We start from the raw sequence: 21846 nt of genomic DNA on the forward strand, positions 1-21846 counted from the left end.
GGCAGGTGTTGGAACTAAATGATCCTCAAGGTCCCTTCCAACCCAAGCCATTCTAGGATTTTATGATTCCATATAATCACACCTTCCTCCACTCCACAGAAAGGAATTCAGGCTGACATCATCTCAAATGACAGCTGAGCTGTGTGAGCTCTGAACTCCAGAGAGAAGCACTGAGAGAAATGGCAGAAAGAGGAGACTGAGGTAGAAAAAGATATGACAGTGCAGTCAAAACCAGAACAGTCATCATGCCTGCCAGTTTATTTTTACAAAATTGTCTTGTTGATTGGATGGGTCAACACCAAATGCTGCAGGTGAGGCCTAACTGGAACTGAGCTCTGTTCCTCTCTCCTGCAGGGCTGCTACATTCAGTAATTAGGAGCCAGATTAGGCCCTCCTATCTGGACTACTCTGGAAGCACTTTAGGGCAGGAATCTTTGTCCACTGAAGGTCCTGTGCAAACTTCCCATGCCAGAGTAATTCCCCCATTGTGTGAAAGCAAACAGAAACTGAAGGCCCTTGTAGGTGAAAGGAATTGTGTAAATAGGAATAGAGTAGTAAACCTCTGGTTTTACTGCTCCAGAGCTGGAGATAACAAGCACAGCCTTGTGGGAGAGTGCACTGGTGTGTTCTCCCCACCCCAAGTCGTTCCAGATACTGTCCCTGTGCTCCAAACTTCAAGGGAAAGCCTGCACACAATCACAAATGCTGTTTAGTTTTGGGCAGGGAAATCTGCAGTGACTATTTCTAAGGCTTGACACCTTTTCCTGTCTCGAATCTGCGTTGGCAGATGAGCAGAGCTCACTCTGACAGCATGCTTGGTTTCCCTAAGTGACAGACAGGCAGCAGCTGAGGAGGTTTTGTTGTGTGTTTTGTCTCATTAATTATCACAAGCAGTCAGTAATGAAGAAATTACCTTGCACTTTCCAAATAGCCCATAACCCAGTGGGCCAGATCCTCCTCTGTTGCAAGCAGATGGAATTGGAAAACACTCATTGGATAAACAGGGCCAGTGCTGGTCATGGCCTCTGTGGGAAGAACCCCTCAGAGTGTTACAATTTCTGTGGTATTTTGGAAAGATTTGGGCCAGAGTTCTCTCTCTCCTGTGTGAGAGGAGGCAGCGCTAATTTAGGTTTGATTTTTTCAGGCTCCTGATGGAAGAGCTGGTGAATTCCATTGAACGCGTGCCAAAGGCTCAGTCTGCCTCCATGTGGAAGAACAAGGAGGTGCAAAGGTAAGGAAGGAGTCCCAGGGAAGGTGATTGTGCCAAAGCACCAAAGTATGGGAGTCACTGTGAGGATGGCTCTGCTCCCACCACTTGAGATTTGCTGCTGTGACTCCTTGGGTCGATTATTTCTTTAATCATTTCTGCACGTTGTTGGTTTTCCAACCTCACAAATTTGTTTCTTGGAGAAAGACTTGGAAAGAGCAAAGCTTCCCCTGATCTCTCCTCACACAGTTCAGCTCCATGATGGTAGATAAAACCATCAGATTTTGGTAGTAACATCATAAAAAATTATTGAAATGAGGAGGCTATTTAAATTTAATGATACTGCATTGGAATAATTTAAATTTAAATGATATTTACATTTATGTTTGCTGACATACTAAGAAAGTCAAGACCCAGCTGTTGGAGGTCACTGGTGTTACCTTTCTTCCCATCTTTACACCTGAACAGCAGAGGTGGGATTTTTGGCTCTACAAAGCTTAAAACCAAATTAAAATCTGAATAAAAAAGCTTATTTTGCAGCACCATGTCCATTATTCCAGCTATACATCAAAACAAAATGCTCAGAGTTTTGAAAGCCTATGGAATCGAAAACTTAACTATACAGTTTAATAATTGTAGATGATGCTTTCTTGGGAATAAAAACAGTTTCAGGTGCACAGCTTGTTCCTTGGAGGAGACAGTTTTGTTTTTAGCACATTTTAAAGATAGGATTGGTTGATTAAAAAGTTATTTTTAAAAGCTGCTTTGTGCATTTTAAATTGATCTCCCTTTTTATACTCCTAAATTTTAAGATGGCTTGATTTAGAAGTTTCCTAAAAGTGAATTATTTCTTACATTAGAAAAGTAGCCTTGATATTTCCCAATATCACAAAGCAAAAATTAAAAATCCAAATTACCATGGTTTTAGCTGTATATTGTGTTCCCCTGCTGAATTTAGGAGCAGTCTTTACACCATAACTCTCACTCTTCTGAAGAACACAAGCAGATATCAAGTTGGATGTAAAGCAAAACCAAATACACTGAAGTTCAGCGGGATTTTTAGAATAGTGGGGTTTATTTTTTAAATTTTGGGGTCCACTGGCCTGCCCAGAGCCACTGCTGACACTCGCAGTGTGTGGGGAGAGAGGACTGGAGCCATTATTCCTGTCACAGCAGGCATGTTTTGTATGCATGGTTTAAAGGAGAATCATATATCTTGCAGCTCATATAATGTCACTTTCCTGGTGGTCGTATTTTAGGAAAAGTGCTGCCTGGCACTTTGCATGCTGCTGATTATTCCAGAGGAGAACACAGAGAGGGAATTTTTGTTCTGATTCAGCTGCTGTAGAAGACTGGAGCCTTTTTTTCCTTGAAGTGCTATTTAAAATACATGTTCCTCTCTGCTATTGCTGGGCATGTCCTCCAAAATTCATAGTTCCATTTTAAAGGGGTAGCAGGGAGGTGGGAGCTATAAACATCAGTTTAATAACATAAATTTGTGTATTATTAACTCTGCTGGTCTGAACCAATGTTCAATGTCTTTGAGCTGGAACAAGGGGACAAATGTGACCTCCCTCTCCACCTCTGCCCCACCTGTGCCCTGAGTTTCCCCCTTCACCTCTGTGTGCATCTGTAAAACAGCTCCCATCCAGCACAGAGGGCACCCGGGGACTTTAATTAATGTTTGCAAGTGTTTTGAGATGCCTGGTGACAAGTGTCACGCAGGCGTGAATGGAACTGATTATTAGAGCAAAACATCAACTGATCCCCAAATTAGCACCTGGCTAATGGCACATGCAGCCTTGGACTGACATCCGTTACTTAGGAAAATGTGATCTTGATGAATTGGGATTTTTTTTCCTACTTGGCTGTTGCTAGAACAGAATACTTATTACTTCTGAGTCTAATTTTTCAGGCTGATCAATCCCCATTACTGCTTTACAGTTCAGCTAGTTCTCCTCCAAACAGTTAGTATAAAACACAAAGTATTATCATCTTCATTAGATAAAGCACTGGAGCATTTAAAATGCAAATACTGTATAAAATATAATAAGTTCATTATAGTGGTTTACATTTTTCCATTATCAGATCCAGTCTGAACTAATTGCTTAGCCTGTTTCATTGCCACTGGCTTTTATTTCAAGTGAGCAGTCTCGTGGAAGCTCTGGAGATGTCAGCCAGGATATCTTTCACACTGAGTGGGATTCAGGGGCTAAAGAGGAAGTTTGCCTTGTGAAAAGCACTTTTCTTGTTGATTTCTTGATTTCTTTTTTGATGGTTTCCCATATCTTTTAAAAGTGTTTGAAACAGGCTGTTTCCTGAGGCTGAGCCGGGCAGAGAGAGGCCGTGGCCTGATGTAGTTTGGTGCTGCCATCCTCCTCTCCCTTCAAACAATTCTGGGATTTTACATCATACATTAAATGCCACCCTTTGCATTGACCAGGAGGGGCTGTCTCCATGCAGATCCCAGGGAAAAATACAAATCCCTGAGTTTTTAAAGGGTGAATTTTGTATCCTCAACCATGTGGATTCATGGTACCTCCCCGTTTATGGCAGTCCCAGAGCTGCCCTCACACATCTGGCTGTTGTGAGGTGATCTCTAACAGGATGTTGCCATGGTGGCAGTAGATTTACTCCAGACCACAAAACATCCTCTGGTAACTCTGTAGGGATTTTAGAAGTGAGATGACAGACTGAATGCACCTGAGGGACCAGCACCTCGTTGTCACTCAGCTTCATGAAGCCACTGGAGACTGGTGCCCCTGGTCTCTGCCAGGGATCAGAGTATTTTCAGTGTAGCCACAGTCAAGGCTAAGAGAAACTTCCTTCAGTCACCAAGGACAATTCCCCACTTTCTCCATTACCTGGAGAAACATTTTCCTCTTCCCAGAAGAGAAGCTCCTGAAAGCCTCCAACACTAAATGCTTCTTATGGTAGGTTAAAGGCTTTTACAGGCAATTTGCTTCAGTGCAGTGGTACACAACTCTCCACATTGTGTCTCCTTTTGTTGCTTACGACTTCCCAAAAAAGACCTTGAAGGCTTTGTTTGTTTCCTGAAGCACAGGGTGCTTTCAGCCAGCATGTGCTGGAATTGCTGTGCTGTGGTCTTGGCAAGAGCTGTCCTTAATCCTTTCTTCAGTATCTTAAATTATGGAGGAGTTCACTGACCTAGTAGATATAACAATAAATTAAATTCCTTTAAACAAATTGATCAAAGAAACTTGACCAATTTCCATAAATCTTTGGAAATTGGTTTGAATTAGCCTTTGATTTAGCATTGGTTTAATATACAAAAAAAAAAATCGTATTCTTCTTATGCATTTGGCAGCTGTTCTGCTTCCTGCCTCAGTTCATGTTGCTGAGGAAGATTTATTTCCCAGAAGTTAGCCATCCCTCTTCCAGCCTGTGACATTATAGTTCACTTCTTCCCTTGACAATGCCGGCCAGCTGACTTGCAGTGTCCGTGAGGAGCAGAATGGATGGATCTCACTTTGGTGTAAAACATCTTAAATACTTCCGTGGAGGGGATTTCTCCCCTGCACGGAGAAATGCAGTGTCTGCAGTGTCAGCTCATGCGTCCCTGCCAGGGCACTCAGGAGGGAAGTGGGGTTGAAGGCAGGGAAGCTGAGCTGAGCTGCAGGGACATGTGCTCTTGGAAGAGACCAATGGCAGAAATCAGGGCAGGGCCATCCCTGCTCGTGGTCTGGTAGCTGTACTTTAATCACCAGATTGTTTCAGATTACTAGGGAATTTTTCAGATTATTATGATATAAAAAATGATATTATTATGATATAAAAAATGGACACTGATCTGAGATCCTAGTGCTGGAGGTGTGTTTCTTGTTGACATCTCAAATCAACCAGCACTTTTCATCAGGGATGAAAATACCCCAAGAGTTGCGGTAACACCTTGATCACAGCTATTTCTTTGATGCAAGGGCTGGACAGAACATCAACAAAGAGAGCTGGAGAGCAGTCCTCAGGGTGAGGGAAATGTGGCTTTGCTCCTCACTTTGAAGCACCAGGCACACTGAAAATAAAAATTTAAAAGGGTAAAATGAAAGATGTGGAGAATGTAAATGGTTGTAGAAGCTGGTCCAGCACCAGCTGTTGTTCTGGATCCCCACAGAACCTTCCACTGGTGTTCACAGGTTGCTGCCAGCCCCGCTGAAGGATGCAGTGGAGGTGTCCATGTGGAGGAAGTGCTACACCATGCCTGAGGTGAATGCAGCCCTCAGCAAGATCCAGCTGGTGGGCTACTCCCAGAAAATCGTGAGTACCTGGACAGCTGCCCTCAGGGCAACACCAAAACTCCTCAGGGCAACACCAACAATTGTTCCCCAGCTTTTCCCCTCTAAATCCTGTGTTGGTTGGATCTAGTTACCCTGGCACAGGCAAGCAAGATAGGATTACACAGACTGCCCCTCAGTCTGCCTCCCAGGAAGGGCTCTTGTTTGGTGAAATCAGGGAATATCCATTTGTTTCTTCTCTTCCTTGGGGAGGCCAACTTTAAGGTGGTGTGCCCTCAAATTTGGAGCTGATGGCTGGCCCACTGAGAGCTGGGAGGATGCAGGGAGTGAATGTATCCTCTCTGTCTCTAAGCCACATCCCCTTCCCAGCTCCCCAGTCTCACTTCTGGGAATCTTCAGAGTGCTTTAGCCTCCACTTTGTTTCATACTGTAAATTAGGGACTGTAAACAAAACCTAATGGTTCAATGTGAACTTCAGAAACTCCTTTCCCAGGGCTTCCAGCTCACAGTTATTGACTGTAATGCTGTTGACTATAATCCAGTGTAGTTTCCAGAATGAACTGAACCCACAGTTCCATAGCCTGCAGATCCCATATGGATTGTTGGCAGCATGTGTGCCATGATCCCTGCTCTTGTTTGGGCTGTGATACCTGGTTTTGCTGCTCAAAGGCCTTAAAAAATAAAAATATGGGTTAAAGTAAGTTGTGACTTCTCATTATCCATGAATTGTTTCAGTTAATTTTTGACTGTCCTCACAGTGTGGATGCATCTCCCTTAATTTTAGATATGTGTGTCTCAGCCAATCATTCTTTTGTAGTTATTGGGGAAAAAAACTCTATTTTTTCTCTTCCCAAAGCTAACTTTTCAAATAATCAAACTTTAGAGCCTTGGCTTGCACACTCTGAGGAATGAAGGCACCCTGCCTTGTTTTTCAAGGCATCCAAATATGTATTGAAATACTAGAAAAATCATTGTATTGCATGAATCAGGTGCTTGTTCTATTATTCAGTAACCAGAAGGCAGATCACATTAGGGAGGTTTATTTTCCTTTCTCCAAACAAGCATTCCACATTCCTGGGTACAGATGAAGGAATACAATTCCTAATGACACCTGCAAAGGAGGCAACTGTCAAGTTGCTTACACTGAAACTAAAATGTGGTTTGAGTTTGCAGGATGTTGTTGCTAAATTACCAGCAGGTAGCATTTGAAAAGAAATAAAGTTAGAAAGCTGGTGAGTTTGAGGTTAAATTTGTTTTCCACAGTAAAATTTGCAACCCAAGCAGAGTTTTTATATCAATATAGAAGTGCTTGTCCTTCCTTCTCTCCTGCTGGCCAATACCAATTTAATTTGACTAAAGGAGAATAGAATCTTCAAAGATGCAAAGCTCCCACAAACTTCTTCAATACAGCAGAGACAAGCAGAAGATCAAGATTAAGGATCAAGATTGATTCCTTCACTTTGAGGTGTTGTTCAGTGTGAACTCAGATGCCATAAAATTCTCATGGAAGAGAAACTTTATGGAGGCCCTGCCTCAGGAAAAGCTTTTTTAGAGCATGTGTCCTGCTAGACATGGGTGGGTAAAACCAGCAGGTGTAATTCTCAGCAGAACAGCTTCACAAAGGCTTTGAGCAGCAGAACTGCTGTTGAAATTCCTACCACTGATGACAAAATGACCTGTCCTGATTTCTTCTGGGGCTCTCTCAAGTTCATGTCTCTCACTGTGTGTTTCAGGAGCTGTTTGGTGCTGTGCAGGTCACCCCTCTGAGCTCGGGCTACGCTCTTGGGAGCTCCAATTGGATTATCCAGTCACACTATGAAAAGGTTTCTTATGTTTCAGGATCTTCTCTGCTTACAACACACCCTCAGGTACAGCCCCTGACTTTCCTTAGTCTTTAGGAGGAACTTTTGCTCCAAAAAAAGGGGTTATTCCAGCTAGGATCAGGTTTAAGGTAGAGGCCACTTTAAGGTAACTGTGTTATCAGTGCCTGGACTGAATGGGCATTGATAAGACATACCCTGACAAATGACAGGTATCAATAGTTATGAGGGAAAGATAACTAAAATTCTTTGTTCTTAGTGATTTGATGTTCACTTAAAACTGTGGAATTGTCTTTCACTCTAAAGAGGACATTTTCAATAGAGTTAAACAAAAGAGCATTAGTGACTTTTTAAAAAAAATCCATATTTGACTGAAGAATTTTCACAGACAGTTCACAGACTGCTTTATATCACTTCTGAAACATCCTTCCTTAGGAGGAATGATAGCTCAGTGGCTGCCAACTTTTCCACCCTGCTCTGCTAAGGGCAAAGTCTTTATAGTGCTGTAGATGTAATTTCCAGTAAATTAATTCTCTCTAGATCCATAAATTCTTACTGCAAAGAAAGGCTTGAAGTTTGCAGTGCCGTGCGCTTCAGAAGTTGTCAAAATAGTTAAAAGCATTATTGCAGGAGGTATTTAAAAATAATTTAGAAGATGTGTCAGGTTTTTGATCACTAAGTGATTTCCCCCAAGGTGGGTGTCTGCTGGAGAGCTTTGCTTCTGAGCATCCCTCATTTAAAAGCTTGTTCTCAGCTGAGAAACTACAGTAGATAAATGATCCTTAATAGTATGGCCATCCTTAGGTGCACAAAATGTATCAGAGCCTCTAAATCCCTGTTTCTCATCAGCCTCATTCCATCCTGGGCTGTGCTCTCATCCCCTCCTGGAGAAGGAGCAGCAGTAGTTGATAATGTGTGAATGGAATATTTCTGTGAGGAGAAACTTTGCCCTGTACGAAGTAATTTGGTAGCTGAGAATGTTTTCTCCTCACTGACATGAAAAGAAATTCAGTTTATCAGGTCAGACTTCATTGTTTTCCAAAGGTGAACATTTCTCTGGAAGCTTCTGGTAAAATCTCTGGTTTTAAGGAAATTAAGTCCCAGTAGCAGAGAATGGTGTGAGCTGCTCATGGGCACATCTGTGAAAGGAAATATTTAACAGATAGTTAAAATCCCATTCAGTTTGTACTTTCCTTGTTATTTACCACATCACAGATGTTACCCCATATCATCATTGTCTTGCATTTGCTTCCAGATGCTTTTTGAGGACAATGGACAATTTTTGTCCTGGGGTTAATCCCTGGGAGCACAGGCTGCTACAATCTGGTGTTTCTGTGTGTGGCTTTTGGGAGCTTCCAACCAGCTCTTCATCATCTCTTTGATGTTTGACAGACAATATGTAATGATAACAGTATCTCTTGAGTGGCACACAGTCAGAATTGTGAGCAACAAATCATTTCTTCCTCAGGAGTGAAAAGTTGTTTGTCTGTCCTGGTTCTCCATATGATCATGATGAAAAGTTCATCATGAAATTCCCATTTTTTTAGCAGGGTGTGAAAAAAGTCACTGCATTTTGTTTTAAAAAGGATCTGCTTTGAACATATCCAGAGCTGCTTTTGCAGTGAATTGGGATTTAGGCCTGGCACCACTGACTGTTCCCTGTTCTTCTGGCAGATGGTTTCCATTGAAATTTTGTCTCCCCCTCTCCTGAGGCTGGATTGACACCGTTGCCACTGAAGTGGAGAACAGGAGTTGACAGCACAGGTTCAGACATGTCACTAAAAGCCTTTTAAGACATATTCTTTACATTAACCCACAAAGATCAATGCAGGCCCTCTCAGTGCAATGGCATCTGAAATTATGGGGATCTAATATACCATAATCATTATGTACATTATCACAGGCAGATTCCATATTATTTTTTATCGCATTATTGGCATTTCATTTTCATGGACACACTGGAGAGAGTCAAAGATTGTGATAAATCTCACGTGTCAGGTCTGATCCTACAAGGGGGTGCACAGTTTCAACTCCTGTCAGAGTTGATATGAAATTCCCCTGCATGTTTAACAGAGCAGGGTCCTTCTCAACTGCTTCAGAATGGCTCTGGAGAGCTGTGAGCAGGGTCTTGGGGGCTCAGCAGAGGAAATCTCTTCATCTGTCTCTTCTGGCAGAAATCTTTCCTGACTGATGAGACTGCAGAGAGTTGTTTATTGAGAGTAAATAACCATAAGATACCACACAGCTGCCAAGCAGTTGCCCACTTTTGCTTAATCAGTAGCTGTGGCAAGGACATCCCAACCCAGAGTGAGGCTCAGTTACCTTTTCACCATCTGCAGACAGAGAATTGGATTTCACCTTATCAAGATTGGATCATGCCACGTTTTCAGTGTCAAGAATGTGTATTTAGTGTCACACTAACATCAGATTTCTGAATATCTACTCTCTGTTTGCTAATGCAGAGAAATGGGTTTGCAGTTTCATTCTGCTTTAATAAAACAAGTTAGTTTTCCACAGATGGAGGAGTGTGAGGTATAAAATGTTTGGTGACTGTATCCATCATGTCCTGCCTGGAGGAACTGTCCCATTCCTGATTTTATTTCCCTGTGCTCTGTTCCAGCCCATGGACCAGGCTTCCCTCAAGAACAGCGACGTTCTCATCCTGACAGGGCTGACCCAGATCCCCACTGCCAACCCCGATGGAATGGTGGGAGAGTTCTGCAGCAACCTGGGTAGGTCACTGAGAGAAATCTCCTGCCTGTTTTATCATCTTATTCATGGCTTTGGGTGGGAAATAATTCTGAGATTCCTGGAAATGAATAAGTTGTCCAGCTATAGCTCCTGGCATAAAACTACCTGTTTAGATTTTACGATGTGCTCTTGGTGTCATTAATACAGTAAGTGCTTGGAGAGACACAAGTTGTACCTAAAATGTTTTGGAATGGAACAGGTATAATGAGATTTAATCACTTGCTGCTCCTGGTTTGCTAAGTATGTCACTTGGCTGCCAACAGGCTATGTGGATATTGTTCCCAGCTGAAATATTACTATTTCCTTCCTGTGGATCAGCCAGAGTAAAATCTTTATATGCTTTTTATGACTTTCAGTTTTGAAAACAAGCACATCTGCTTCCCTTCTTACACCTGACTTTTAAATATATCGAAAGCAAACAGCACAATCTCTGTTTAAAAAAAAAAAGTCAAGATATATTTATAGACCCCCAGATATATAAAACCTAATCAGACGCTTTCACAGCTGGAAAAGCTGATAATTGCAAAGCTGTGATATCAGTGTGAATGGCAGCATTTTCCAGCCTGTTTGGAATGTCACATCCAGTGCTGTTCTCTGCTTTTCTCCCCTTCCCCCTGCTCAGTTCCTCTGTGCTCTCATCCTTCTTTCATCAAACCACTCTTCCATGGCTGTCCTGCTCTATGTTCCCTGTTCTTTCATCAGAGATCTTCCCTTTTTTTAAAATTCACTACTTTTTACAAATAAAACTAAAAAGCTCATGATGGAAGGATCCTGACAAAGGTTACCAAAAGACATGAGAAAACTAAATCACACTAAATTCCTGGTCTGGTGGAATGGGACCCTGCCCATGGCAGGGGGTTGGAATTGGAGGATCCCTAAGGTCCCTTCCAACCCAGTCCGCTCAATGATCCTAAATATCTGTTAATAGAGCACATTTTGGCATTTTATAAGAATGGTAATTATGGGTTTTACTAAAGATCCTCTCTGCCAGCATCCTGGCTCCAGCAGGGACTGTGTGCATATGCCTGCAGGAGAGCAGGGTGGGATTCTGGGATACTTTGCTCTCACGATCTTTAAGTTTTTTATTTCAGGAATTTCCTGAATTAGATGTGTTGGTGTAGCTAACAATGCCCAGTGGTTTTGTTCAACCTCCCCTTGAAGCTGTGTTAACACCTGTGACTTCCTTTCCTAAATGTGTGTTTTTACATGTGTGTATGTGTGTGTTTCACCTGCCTTTTCATTGTTTTTAAACACTGAATTTTATTACCCTGTGAGCTGCCACAGATCAGCTCTGGTGACATTGTGTTGGTAAATCCAGATGTGCTGCCCTTCTCTGGACCTTCATGGGGGTCACTGTCCCTCTGACAAACAGTGGCACAATCCCCTCCTATAGCACTGAGTAAACAAGAGTGAGACTGTTCATTAAAATGCATTTACAAATTAAAGTCTTAGGGCTGTAGTTGAGCCAAGGCAGAATCCAGAAGTTGGCTGTGTATAAATAAACATGTTACATGTGTCAGTGCAGGTGGCTGTTTGTCTGCACAACTTGTTCTGGTTTACAGAAACATTCTGAACTCTTTTCAGGGGTTTGCAGGTCCTCAAACCAGTTTCTGTCTTGAATGAGACAAACTCAGAGAAATGAGAAAATCATTAAAGACCAAAGGAAGATGATAAAATAATGCCATTGTAAGAATCTGGAATTTGAGTGATACTTGCCAAAACCCAGCAATCTGAAGAAATTAAATATTTCTATATTAATGCAGTTTAGGGCTGTCTTTTACATGACACCAGCTATATTTATCTACTCAACATCAGTTTTCTTTCAAATATATAAAAAGTCCAGAAGCAATGGGTTAATGGGAAAAGCAATTGAGCAGGCAGGCTGAGCACAGTGGTTTTCATCTATGTTTTCTCACTTCCAAAATATTCAAGGGAGTGCACAAGCAGCTCAGAACACTCAAGGTAAAAACTCTAAAGCAGACCAAAATTCCCCAAAAGTGTGTATGAGGAGGTACCAGCATGCTTGTGAAGGAGGGATGTGAGGCACAGAAATGGAAGTAAAAATATCACCTCAGTGTCTGTTTTCATCCCAGAAAACTCCAGCTCACTCTCTGTTTTCATCCCAGAAAATTCCACCTCCCTCTCTGTTTTCATCCCAGAAAATTCCACCTCACTGTCTGTTTTCATCCACTTTACCCCAAGCCCCTTTTTTCCCTGCTCAGCTCTGCAGCAGCAGCACTCTGCAGCTCAAGGAGAGCAGTTTTATTTCCACATTGCCTTGGGCAGTAGCAGCAAAGCTGCCAGTCTGTCTGTGGGGACAGTTGGTGATATTTTGTGTGAGTGTGAGGCTGTGTGTGTTTATAGAGAGCAGAAAAGAGCACAGTTTGCTTTTTAGGTGCCAACTCGACCTTGTGGCAGCAGCTGTTGGGAAAGCAAGGATCTCTTTGTGAGTTGTAAATTGAACAACTTGTTATGGAGCTGCTGAAGGAGACTAAATTTGAAATGCCAAGATTATTATACAACTTTTATCAGGAGAGAGCATCCGTCAGTCACCAAGATAAATTGGGCTTTAAACAACTTTCAGATAGATGTGTCCTCTTGCTGACAACTCTGAAAAGTTGTTTTAGTGCTGCAGAGAGCCAGACTGGACCTGCTGCTTGTGTGGAAAGCATTATTTTTGGAAAGGTTGTCACCCCTGTTTTGCAGAAGCTGGGAGGTGATTCTTAACCCTTTGTGGATCCCTGGCTTGGTGGGCATCTGGCTGGAATCTTTCTCCACTCCCAAGATTGTGATTTTATATCCATTATTGCTCAAAACAGCTCTTCAGTTTTGCTGGGGGCAGAAACTCAAGCTGACATCTCCTCCAAGACTTTACCCTCTGTTATTTCTTCTGTGGCCCCAGGAATCTTGAACTTGTGCTTGTTTTCAGCAGAAAATGTTGGGGTTTCCAGGGAACCAGTGGCTGTGAGGAAGGGAGAGCTGGGAATTCAGGCTGTGTTGGCTTTGGCATGGCCAGGTTTTGGTAGTGTGGGGCTGCAGGGCTGGTTTCTGTGAGGGGTTTCTAGAAGTTTTCTCCATCCCAGCTGGCTCCAGGATGGACCCACTGCTGGCCAAGGTGGCAGCACTTGTGGGATATCAGAGTGAAGAGGGGAAGGAAGTTACGGTGCAGGAGCAGTTGCAGCCAGGGAAGAGGAGAATGAGGATTAGTGAGGAACAGCCCTGCAGACCCCTAGGGCAGTGAGGAAGAGGAGGCAGGAGCTTTTTCAGGCACCAAAGCTGAGATTCCCAGCCCAGGGAGAGGCAGCTGTGCCCCACAAGGGTGCAGAAATCCACCTGGAGACCCCACACTGGGGCAGGGGGATGCCTGAAGGAGCTGTGACCCCACACTGGAGCAGGGTGCTGGCCAGGCCTGTACCCTGTGGAGAGACATGAAATAAATTAAACTGATTTCCACAAGTCTATTTTGTCCGTAATGGTAATAAGTCATTGATCTCTCCCTGGGTTTAACTCTCCCCACAAGATTTTTGTTACATTTTCTCCCCTGCCCAGCTGGGTGATAGAGCAGCTTCGGTGGGCACCCAGCCTCCAGCCAGGGTCAAAGCACCACAAAGGAATGGAATTCAGGTTTTCTGTGGCCTGACACATTCTTTTACCTCTATTCTGCATCCCATCCCTGGCCTGTGCACCATTCCTGCTGCAGTGGGTGTAGGTACTTCCCTCTGCAGAATTTTTGGGTGTGTGATGTCTCTGTGTAAATTCAGAGCCTCAACTTCCACCTCCAGATGGCTTTGAAAATATTCTTAACCTCCTCATTGCTCTCTTCACATCCTGGTTACAGCTGGGATAGTTTAGATTTGCCCAGGTGAGGGGGATAATGTCACACATTGCTGGGATGTTTGGGAACATCTCAAGTTCTGGACAAATGTGAGCTGTTGCTGCTCATCTCCACAAATATTTGGGTGGTACAGTTTGCAAAGGGCCTGGAGAAATAAATCCCCTACCCTGCAGTTGTATTATAAGTGATAAACAAGGGGCCTTTGATCAGCACAGTGTCAGAGGTACTGACTGCTACAAGGAGTAAAACAACCACAAATGCATGTGAAAATTCCTACTAGGCTGTGCATCCTCCCGAACTCCATAAAACTTAAACATTCAGCCAGAAAAAATCTTCCTTGAGGAAGATTCTGCTCCATCAGGGGCAAAAAGACCCTTAAAATGTTAAATCCATACCCCAGCAATGCTCAGCAGGAAATTGAAGTCAAGGAAGGGATTTGGGGGGATGCAATATTTGTATTTTCAGGCTCTTCCACAGCTTTCTGTGGAATGCTTGGTGCATGCTGTTATTGCTGCACTGCATTTAACAGCAGTGGATGGTTTTACCCCACAGGTGAAATTGCTCACTGAGCTGAACAAAGTGTTTCTGCTTTCCCAGAAGGTGCAGTGTTTTTGTAATTCGTTCTGCCAAAAGAACACAATGTTTGCTCTGCTTGCTTTTGCTGTTGTGCTCAGATCTGTCTCAGTTACAGAGTAAACCTATATTTCCTTTTTCTTCTCATTTTTATCTAGTCTCATGCTGTCTACAAGTTTTAAATTGCTCTTGTTATACAGAAAGGACAGAAATATTTAGTGTTTTTAAAAAAACCAAACATTCCATCACCCATTTCTGGCTCTGAGTGCTGTTTGAAATAACCACACCTTCAGCTTTCCATCTGAAATGCAAGCACTGAACAGCACACCATGTGCAGTGCTTTTGGCTGAGACCTGGGAGCTGTTGTCCTTCCCCTCTGGAGGCAGCTGGGAGTAGGAGCAGGGTTTATTTCGATGGTGAGGTGGTTTGTGTCACTCCTTTATCCTCCTGTGCCAGTGCACGGCTGCCCTCTCCTGTCAGGAGTTTTCCTTGTGCCCCCAGCTAAAGGAGTAGAATCACTCCACTTAGCCTGGAACGGGCAGGAAATAAATGTATTTAATGATCACAGGTTTTCTTCCCAACTCATGTGCATGATGTGTTGTGCTAATTCGTGCAAAAGCTGCTTTTTGTATAAATTTGGGTGAAAGGAATTTATTAAAAGTTTAAATTCACAGGCAGTAAACTGATTTCTCTCATTGTTTCTCCCCTGGCAATGACAGTCCAGGATGGAGGCAATGTCCTGGTTCCCTGTTAGTTCCAAAGTTCTTCCCAACTCATGTGCATAATGTGTTGTGCTAATTCATGCAAAAGCTGCTTTTTATACAAATTTGGGTGAAAGGAATTTATTAAAAGTTTAAATACAAAGGCAGTGAATTGATTTCTCTCATTGTCTCTCCCCTAGCGACGACTGTCCGGAATGGAGGCAACGTCCTGGTTCTCTGTTACTCCCAAACTTCTTCCCAACTCATGTGCATAATGCATTGTGCTAATTCATGCAAAAGCTGCTTTTTCTATAAATTTGGGTGAAAGGAGTTTATTAGAAGTTTAAATATAAAGGCAATTAATTTATTTCTCTCGTTTTCTCTCCCTTAGCAATGATGGTCCGGAATGGAGGCAATGTCTTGGTTCCCTGTTACTGCCAAACTTCTTCCCAACTCATGTGCATAATGTGTTGTGCTAATTCATGCAAAAGCTGCTTTTTATATAAATTTGGATTAAGGGAATTTATTAGAAGTTTAAATTCAAAGACAGTGAACTGATTTCTCTCATTGTCTCTCCCCTAGCAATGACTGTCCGGAATGGAGGCAATGTCCTGGTTCCCTGTTACCCCTCTGGAGTCATCTACGACCTGCTGGAGTGCCTCTATCAGTACATTGACTCTGCAGGACTCTCCAATGTCCCCTTTTATTTCATCTCACCTGTTGCCAACAGCTCCCTGGAGTTCTCCCAGATCTTTGCTGAGTGGTAGGTGTGCCAGGACAGCACCCTCAGCTGTGGGAAGAGGCAGGTGCAGGTTATCTCTACCTGACGGATTCTAAAATAATCCTGGCTAGGATTGTGAACATGTTCCTGGAGTCACCAGGGGGTGGGTGTGTGTTTGTGTAAAAATATATTCTATAATTAGGGAAGGATCATTTCCTATAGAAGGTACAAACTCAATCTCTGCTTTTTGGTGCTTACCCTAATGAGTAAATTATGTTCCTGACTTGAGTGAGTTTTAGCTGTGCCTGTTTGCAAGTCTTAGCCCCCCCCAGTGTCCCTGGCTAAGCAAAATAGACTTTTCAGGCTTAATTTTGCTGAGCCATGGCAAGAAAAGGCCAAGAGCGTCCTGGGCTGCATGAGGCAGAGCAGAGTCAGGAGAGGAGATCCTGCTGTGCTCAGCGCTGCTGAGGCCACATGGACAGTGTTCTGTGGGGTTCTGGTCTCCCCAGTACCAGAAGGATGTGGGATTTCTGGAATGAGGCCAGCACAGGGCCGTGGAGATGAGGGGAGGCTGAGGGAGCTGGAACTCTCCAGCCTGGAGAGCAGAAAGCTCAGGGGGATTTTATCATTGTGTATAAACACCTGATAGGATGTAATGAGGATCAGGGCTCAGTCTCTTCAGCAAGGCCCTCTGGCAGAACAAATCAAAACACGTGAAATTCCACCAGGGATTGGGATTTAAACTGCCAGAGGGCAGGGTTAGATGGGATATTGGGAAGAAAATCTTCCCTGTGAGGATGATGAGCCCTGGCACAGGTTGCCCAGAGAAGCTGTGACTGATCCTCCTGGAAGTGTCCAAGGCCAGGTTGGATGGGGTTTTGAGCAGCCTGGGACGGTGGAAAGTGTCTATATCCGTGGCAGGGAATTGGAACTGGGTGATCTTTCAGATCCCTTCCAACCCAAACCATTCCATGGTTCTGTGAAACACTGCAGCCTCTGTGCACAGAGGTTATGGAGACTTTGCTATGGAGACATCAAAATCCAGCTGGACACAGTCCTGGATGATCTGCTCTGCTGAAAGTGCTTGAGCAGGGTTGGACTTGGTGATCTCAGGAGGTTCCTCCCAACCTCAACCATTCTGTGATTCTGAGCCCTGGAAAGGAGAACTCAACCACTTGGAATTCTTTCCACATTCTTACCAATGGAGACATGCTCTGCAGTATTAAACACAATAAGGTAGCTCTTCTCTTCTTCCTCTCCAGATTTGGGAGTTCAGGAAAGAAAAGATAGATCCTGGAAATCTTGTGGGATTTGATCCCTCAGGAGAATTGTAAAGATTATTGAAACCTGGTAGATTTATGGAAATGGAGGCAAAGGTTGAACATCTGTAAAATAGAGGTTTAGGGTCAGAACTGTGGTTGATATTCAGGGATTCCAGCTTTTAATTCTACCCCTTACTCAGCTAAAGGAAGTGCCTTGCTCTTAGTATCCCTTAGACTTTATCAAAATTAGTTTGACCCAGGCTCATTTCTTTTTAATAAAGTGCAAGAATGAGCCAGGCAGTGTTTCCCAGAAAAGCCACCAGGACAGTGTCACTGCAGATCATTGTCACATCACCCAGACCTCTGATAAGCAGCTTTTTTTAGCTGCTGTAATAGGATGAATCAGGAGTCTGGGTAGAGCTCATCCACAGCTCTCAATATCTGTTTTAAAGATAAGTGATTGATGGAAAATGCCAGGTCACTGTGAGCCTTGGGCCGTGGGGAGAGGCAATTTACCAATAATAAATGCACAGGAAAATTGGATTAGAATGACCAAAAAGACCAAGTCACTGCTGAGAAGTGGATGAGGCAAGTGGGATTTTTCTGTTGACAGGCTTTGAGATCTGGATGAGGAACCATTGTGGATGCTGAGTTACAGATTTACCTTGAGCAGCAGAGGAGCTGTTCCAGTGTGTACAGAATTACCTTCAGCTGCCCTGCACCATCTCTGTGTGATCCTGCTGTGACTCAGGTGTTGTGTCCTGTTGGTGTGGGGTCTCCAACCAGAAACCCTGGCAGCAACAGGACAAATTGGGTATTTTGCACCTGGTGCCCGAGATCCAAACCAGTTTGCTCCAAGAGTGTAACAGTAGATGGCAGCAGATGCTGCAGGATGTGCTGCACCTCTAACTCTGCCTGCTTTCCTTTTCTTTTAAAGGTTGTGTCATAACAAACAAACAAAGGTGTATCTTCCAGAACCTCCTTTTCCCCATGCTGAGGTGAGTTACCATGGTCTTGTTAATTTTCTGGATCACAGTCCACCCACTGTAGCTGTCATTTTTTCATTTTTCTCATGAACCCATTTACAGCTATTTAAGTTTTGTTTAATTTTTCATAAAAGTGTTTTTTTTTTTTCCTTTGCTTTCTGTGATGAATTTGGGAGCATGGGGGAGGAATGAGTGATGGTGTTCCCTAAACTCCAAAATTACCCTGTTTATTCCAGCCTATCACTTGCACAGGCTGGCCTGGTTCAGTCCTTCCCCCACAGAAAGAGATCTGGTGTGGGATGTTTGCTCTTATCAGCTGCAACCACGAGCATTCCCTTTGTCCAAGCAGTTTATTTCCAAGTCTGTGAAACGAAGAGCTGTTATCAGAGACAGCTTAGTCATGCCAGCTCCTTCCTCCCTCACTGAAGCAGGCATCATGTCTGCTGCAGGAGGAATGATATCTTGAAAGAGAGATTTTGATATCAAAATATAAAGTTTGCAGCACTGAGTGCTGTCTGTGGCAATTTTAAATGAAATTACTTGAGTGTTGTAATGAAGCAAAGAGGAATGAGGATTTGGAGGATTTTCCTGCAACAAAATAATAATTTTAGGAGCAGCTTTAGCCAAGCAGACATTAAATAAAACTGATGCCTTCAGAGTTACCTCACACAGCAGGACAGGAAATTCTCCTCTGGGAACAGGTAGCTTTCCCACTGAAGTAAACAACAGGCAGGCTGGGAAAGGAAGAAACAGGACTGAGAATTTTAGCTAAATCCTCCTCCTGTGAGCCACTGAGCCATTTGGGACATGCAGAAACTTGGCTCTTTCAGCTGCTGTGGTCCAGACTGTTTGATGAGATGTGCAGAGTGGCCATGGCAGGTTTAAGAGCCCAGAAATTCAATGCTTTTACAGACACTGGGTGGGTTTTTTCCTCTGATATAACTCATCCAGGGAGTTGTTCTGGAAATTGCCATTACCCATCATATCTATCATCTGTAGGTGCTTCAAAGGTTGTTGGAAGTAGGATCTGACCAGGAGCCCTCACTCTTTCCAGATGCTTGAATGTGTTGCAAGCAGGATGTGCAGTGAATTATGTATAATCTGTTACCAAGAATAATGTGGACTGCAGGGCAAGCCACCTGTTCACCACTTATTTTATAACCAAAAAATTCATTCCCACTGATAAATCAATTCCAAACTCTCTGAGTATGAGGCTCTGCAGCCTTGCTGTGGCTGTGCTTTCTGTCTTGCCCTCCATCCCTCCTTTCTGGGATGTCCTTGTTGATCCACAGTGTCATTGGATTCACTGCCAGCCCATATTCTGATTTACAATATTCACTGGAACTGGCAGATTGAAGTGAAAACCCTTCCAAAAATGAGAAGCCAAACATGCAGCTGTCAAAGAATGGATTAATTAACCCATCTTATACAATGGGTTTTTGTGTTTATAAAGTGATAACTCTGTCCTCTAATTCCTGCGACATTTTATAGTCTCTGGGGGCCTGTTGATTGTGAGATTTTACTAAATTATTGGAACAGCTTTGCAAGAACTGTTCTGTGCTTCATGTGTAGATCAGGTAATTATGTAGGAAAGGCCTCCCAGCAGTGGATCCCTGCACAGAGGGAGGAATGGGATATCCCATGGAATATCCCATGGGATGTCCATGCCAAGCCCCAGTGCTCAGCACATGCCTTGTGTCCCTTGTTAAACCTCCAAAATCTCCCACCTGACACTCCATTTCATTCACACAGTGTGAAACATACAGAAAATCTCTTTCCAGCACAATCCTGGGCCTCCACAACCCATCTCCCCCCCAAGCAGGAGCTTTGCTTACTGGCACTTCAGGGGATTTTTAATGAGTATCAGAAGCAGACAGTGAATGATGGTTTCTATCAGAGAGGTTGTTAGTGGAGAATTGCTTGGCTTTTTTCAAAGTAATGCTAGGCTTGTGCAATGTAACCTGTGCTGAAATTGCCCATCATGAAAAGATGTGCTTAACTGCTCAGTTGTTGGAGAAAAATAGGGAATTACTCAGACATGCCTCTTACTTCTTAGGAAGCATTAATAACATGCCTGGCATGATACATCAGAGAGGGACAGGCCAGGAAATAAGCTTCTAATTATCCACAGAACAAGCCCAGCCCAGCATGCTGCTGGTCCTGAAATTTGATGTTCCTGTTAGTTGTATAAACAGCACGATTTAAAAACAAGGAAGGCAAAAAAATCCCCCAAATCCTCGATGTTGTCCCTTGCAGCAATGAGTTCCAGCAGTGCCTGATGTGTGGTAGAACAGAATAATTCCGTCCTTTAATCAGCTGTGATTGTATTTGGCATTTCACTTAACTATGCCTTTATTATTGTCACAAGAGGGTAAATAAAAGCATCTTCATTGTCTCTACAATTACTATTTTTATTTCTCCTCACTCTCTCCGCTCAGTTGTTTGAAGCTTTTGCATCCTCTCTGCGTGGAAATTTTCCTTTTATGATTTATGTCGCGTGTTTTGAACTCATTCCTTGTTCTGCTCTGCTGAATAAAGCCAGACACATGTTCAGCTCTGCAGAGGACCTAAAACATTTCTCCCTGCTTGTTTAATTCCACTTTAATGGAGCAGTAGATGTTCATCTTACCTCCTCCTACACAGTCCTGGTACAGTTCTCGTGGTGGCACTTTGCTTCCTAACATCAGTCTGAGTTGAGTGAACAGGGAATACTTTCCCTCTGTTAGGAGCAGGGAATGTGGGCTGAAGTGCTTCAGGTTTATAGGGATGGATTTGAACATCAGTTCATACTAAAATTAGTAAAAATTGAGTGTCCAGGTTCTTGTTGAAGTCTCTCCTGCAGCCTTTTAGTGGTGCCCTAACTAAAAGAGCTTCTTTTAAAAGGTATTTCTGAGGGAAGAGTTGATCTGACTGCAAAGTCAAAAGCTGGAGATCCCAAATATTTATCAACACAGCTGGCAAGGCAGGGGGTGGCTTTCACTTCCAAGCCCCTGTATCCATTCTATCCAAGGTTCAACTGTCTAAATTGGCTCAGATTGAGGCTCCACAGTCCCTCGCTAGATACTGTGGAGCACAAACCAGTAATTTGTTTAGTTTAGATTTGTTATTCTGGTATCCCAGAACCAGAATTTGGTGTCTTCCCACATTCCATGTGGGAATATCCCAGCCCAGCACAGCCCCAGATGAGCAATTAGGGTTCTCCTTGATAATTTTAACAGGATCCATGGATTGTACACTCTGCCCCATCCCTTTTGTGGAGCTGGAGGCTTTGTGTTTATAAAGGAATGGCTCAATTGTTGGAGCTGAATTGTTCCTCTCCATTCGATCTGCACATGGACAATTTCAGGCTCTAAGATAAGTGAATCCAGACTCCTCTAAATGTCTGCAACAATAAAATCTGAGAGGTAATTTGTATTGATCAGTATTTGCCAGTGGAGGGAGGATTTGGATTTACTGTGCTCCTATTAAGGATTCTGTTAGATAGATCTAAGAGAAATGGCTGCAAAACCCCTTTTTTCTGACTCAAAAAAGAGCCAGGGTGGGAGTAATATTGATTTTGTGATCTTAAAAACCACCATTTGTCTTCTTCATCTTTGATTCCTTCCTCCATTTACCAGTTCCTGCATAACACATTTAAATAAATACCTGGAACCAGGTGATTGTGGAATATTATGGTTTGTTTTATAATAAATATTATCATATAGGAGTTCAATGATCCATGGGGGTCTCTTCCAACTCTG

At 43.2% G+C, this 21846-nt stretch overlaps 1 protein-coding gene across 1 annotated transcript in view; it reads left to right on the forward strand.

Annotated features, from left to right (window-relative positions):
- INTS9 (integrator complex subunit 9) overlaps positions 1–21846 on the forward strand; it is a 60380-nt gene that overhangs the window by 15166 nt on the left and 23368 nt on the right. Inside the window, exons 6-11 of the mRNA XM_059468034.1 lie at positions 1145–1231; positions 5359–5479; positions 7191–7325; positions 9898–10009; positions 15720–15900; positions 18058–18118. Coding sequence (XP_059324017.1) covers positions 1145–1231; positions 5359–5479; positions 7191–7325; positions 9898–10009; positions 15720–15900; positions 18058–18118 — 697 coding nt within the window. The remainder of the gene's footprint in view (positions 1–1144; positions 1232–5358; positions 5480–7190; positions 7326–9897; positions 10010–15719; positions 15901–18057; positions 18119–21846) is intronic.

Source organism: Ammospiza nelsoni, chromosome 3, assembly GCF_027579445.1.
Source record: "Ammospiza nelsoni isolate bAmmNel1 chromosome 3, bAmmNel1.pri, whole genome shotgun sequence".
NCBI classification, from domain to species: Eukaryota; Metazoa; Chordata; class Aves; order Passeriformes; family Passerellidae; genus Ammospiza; species Ammospiza nelsoni.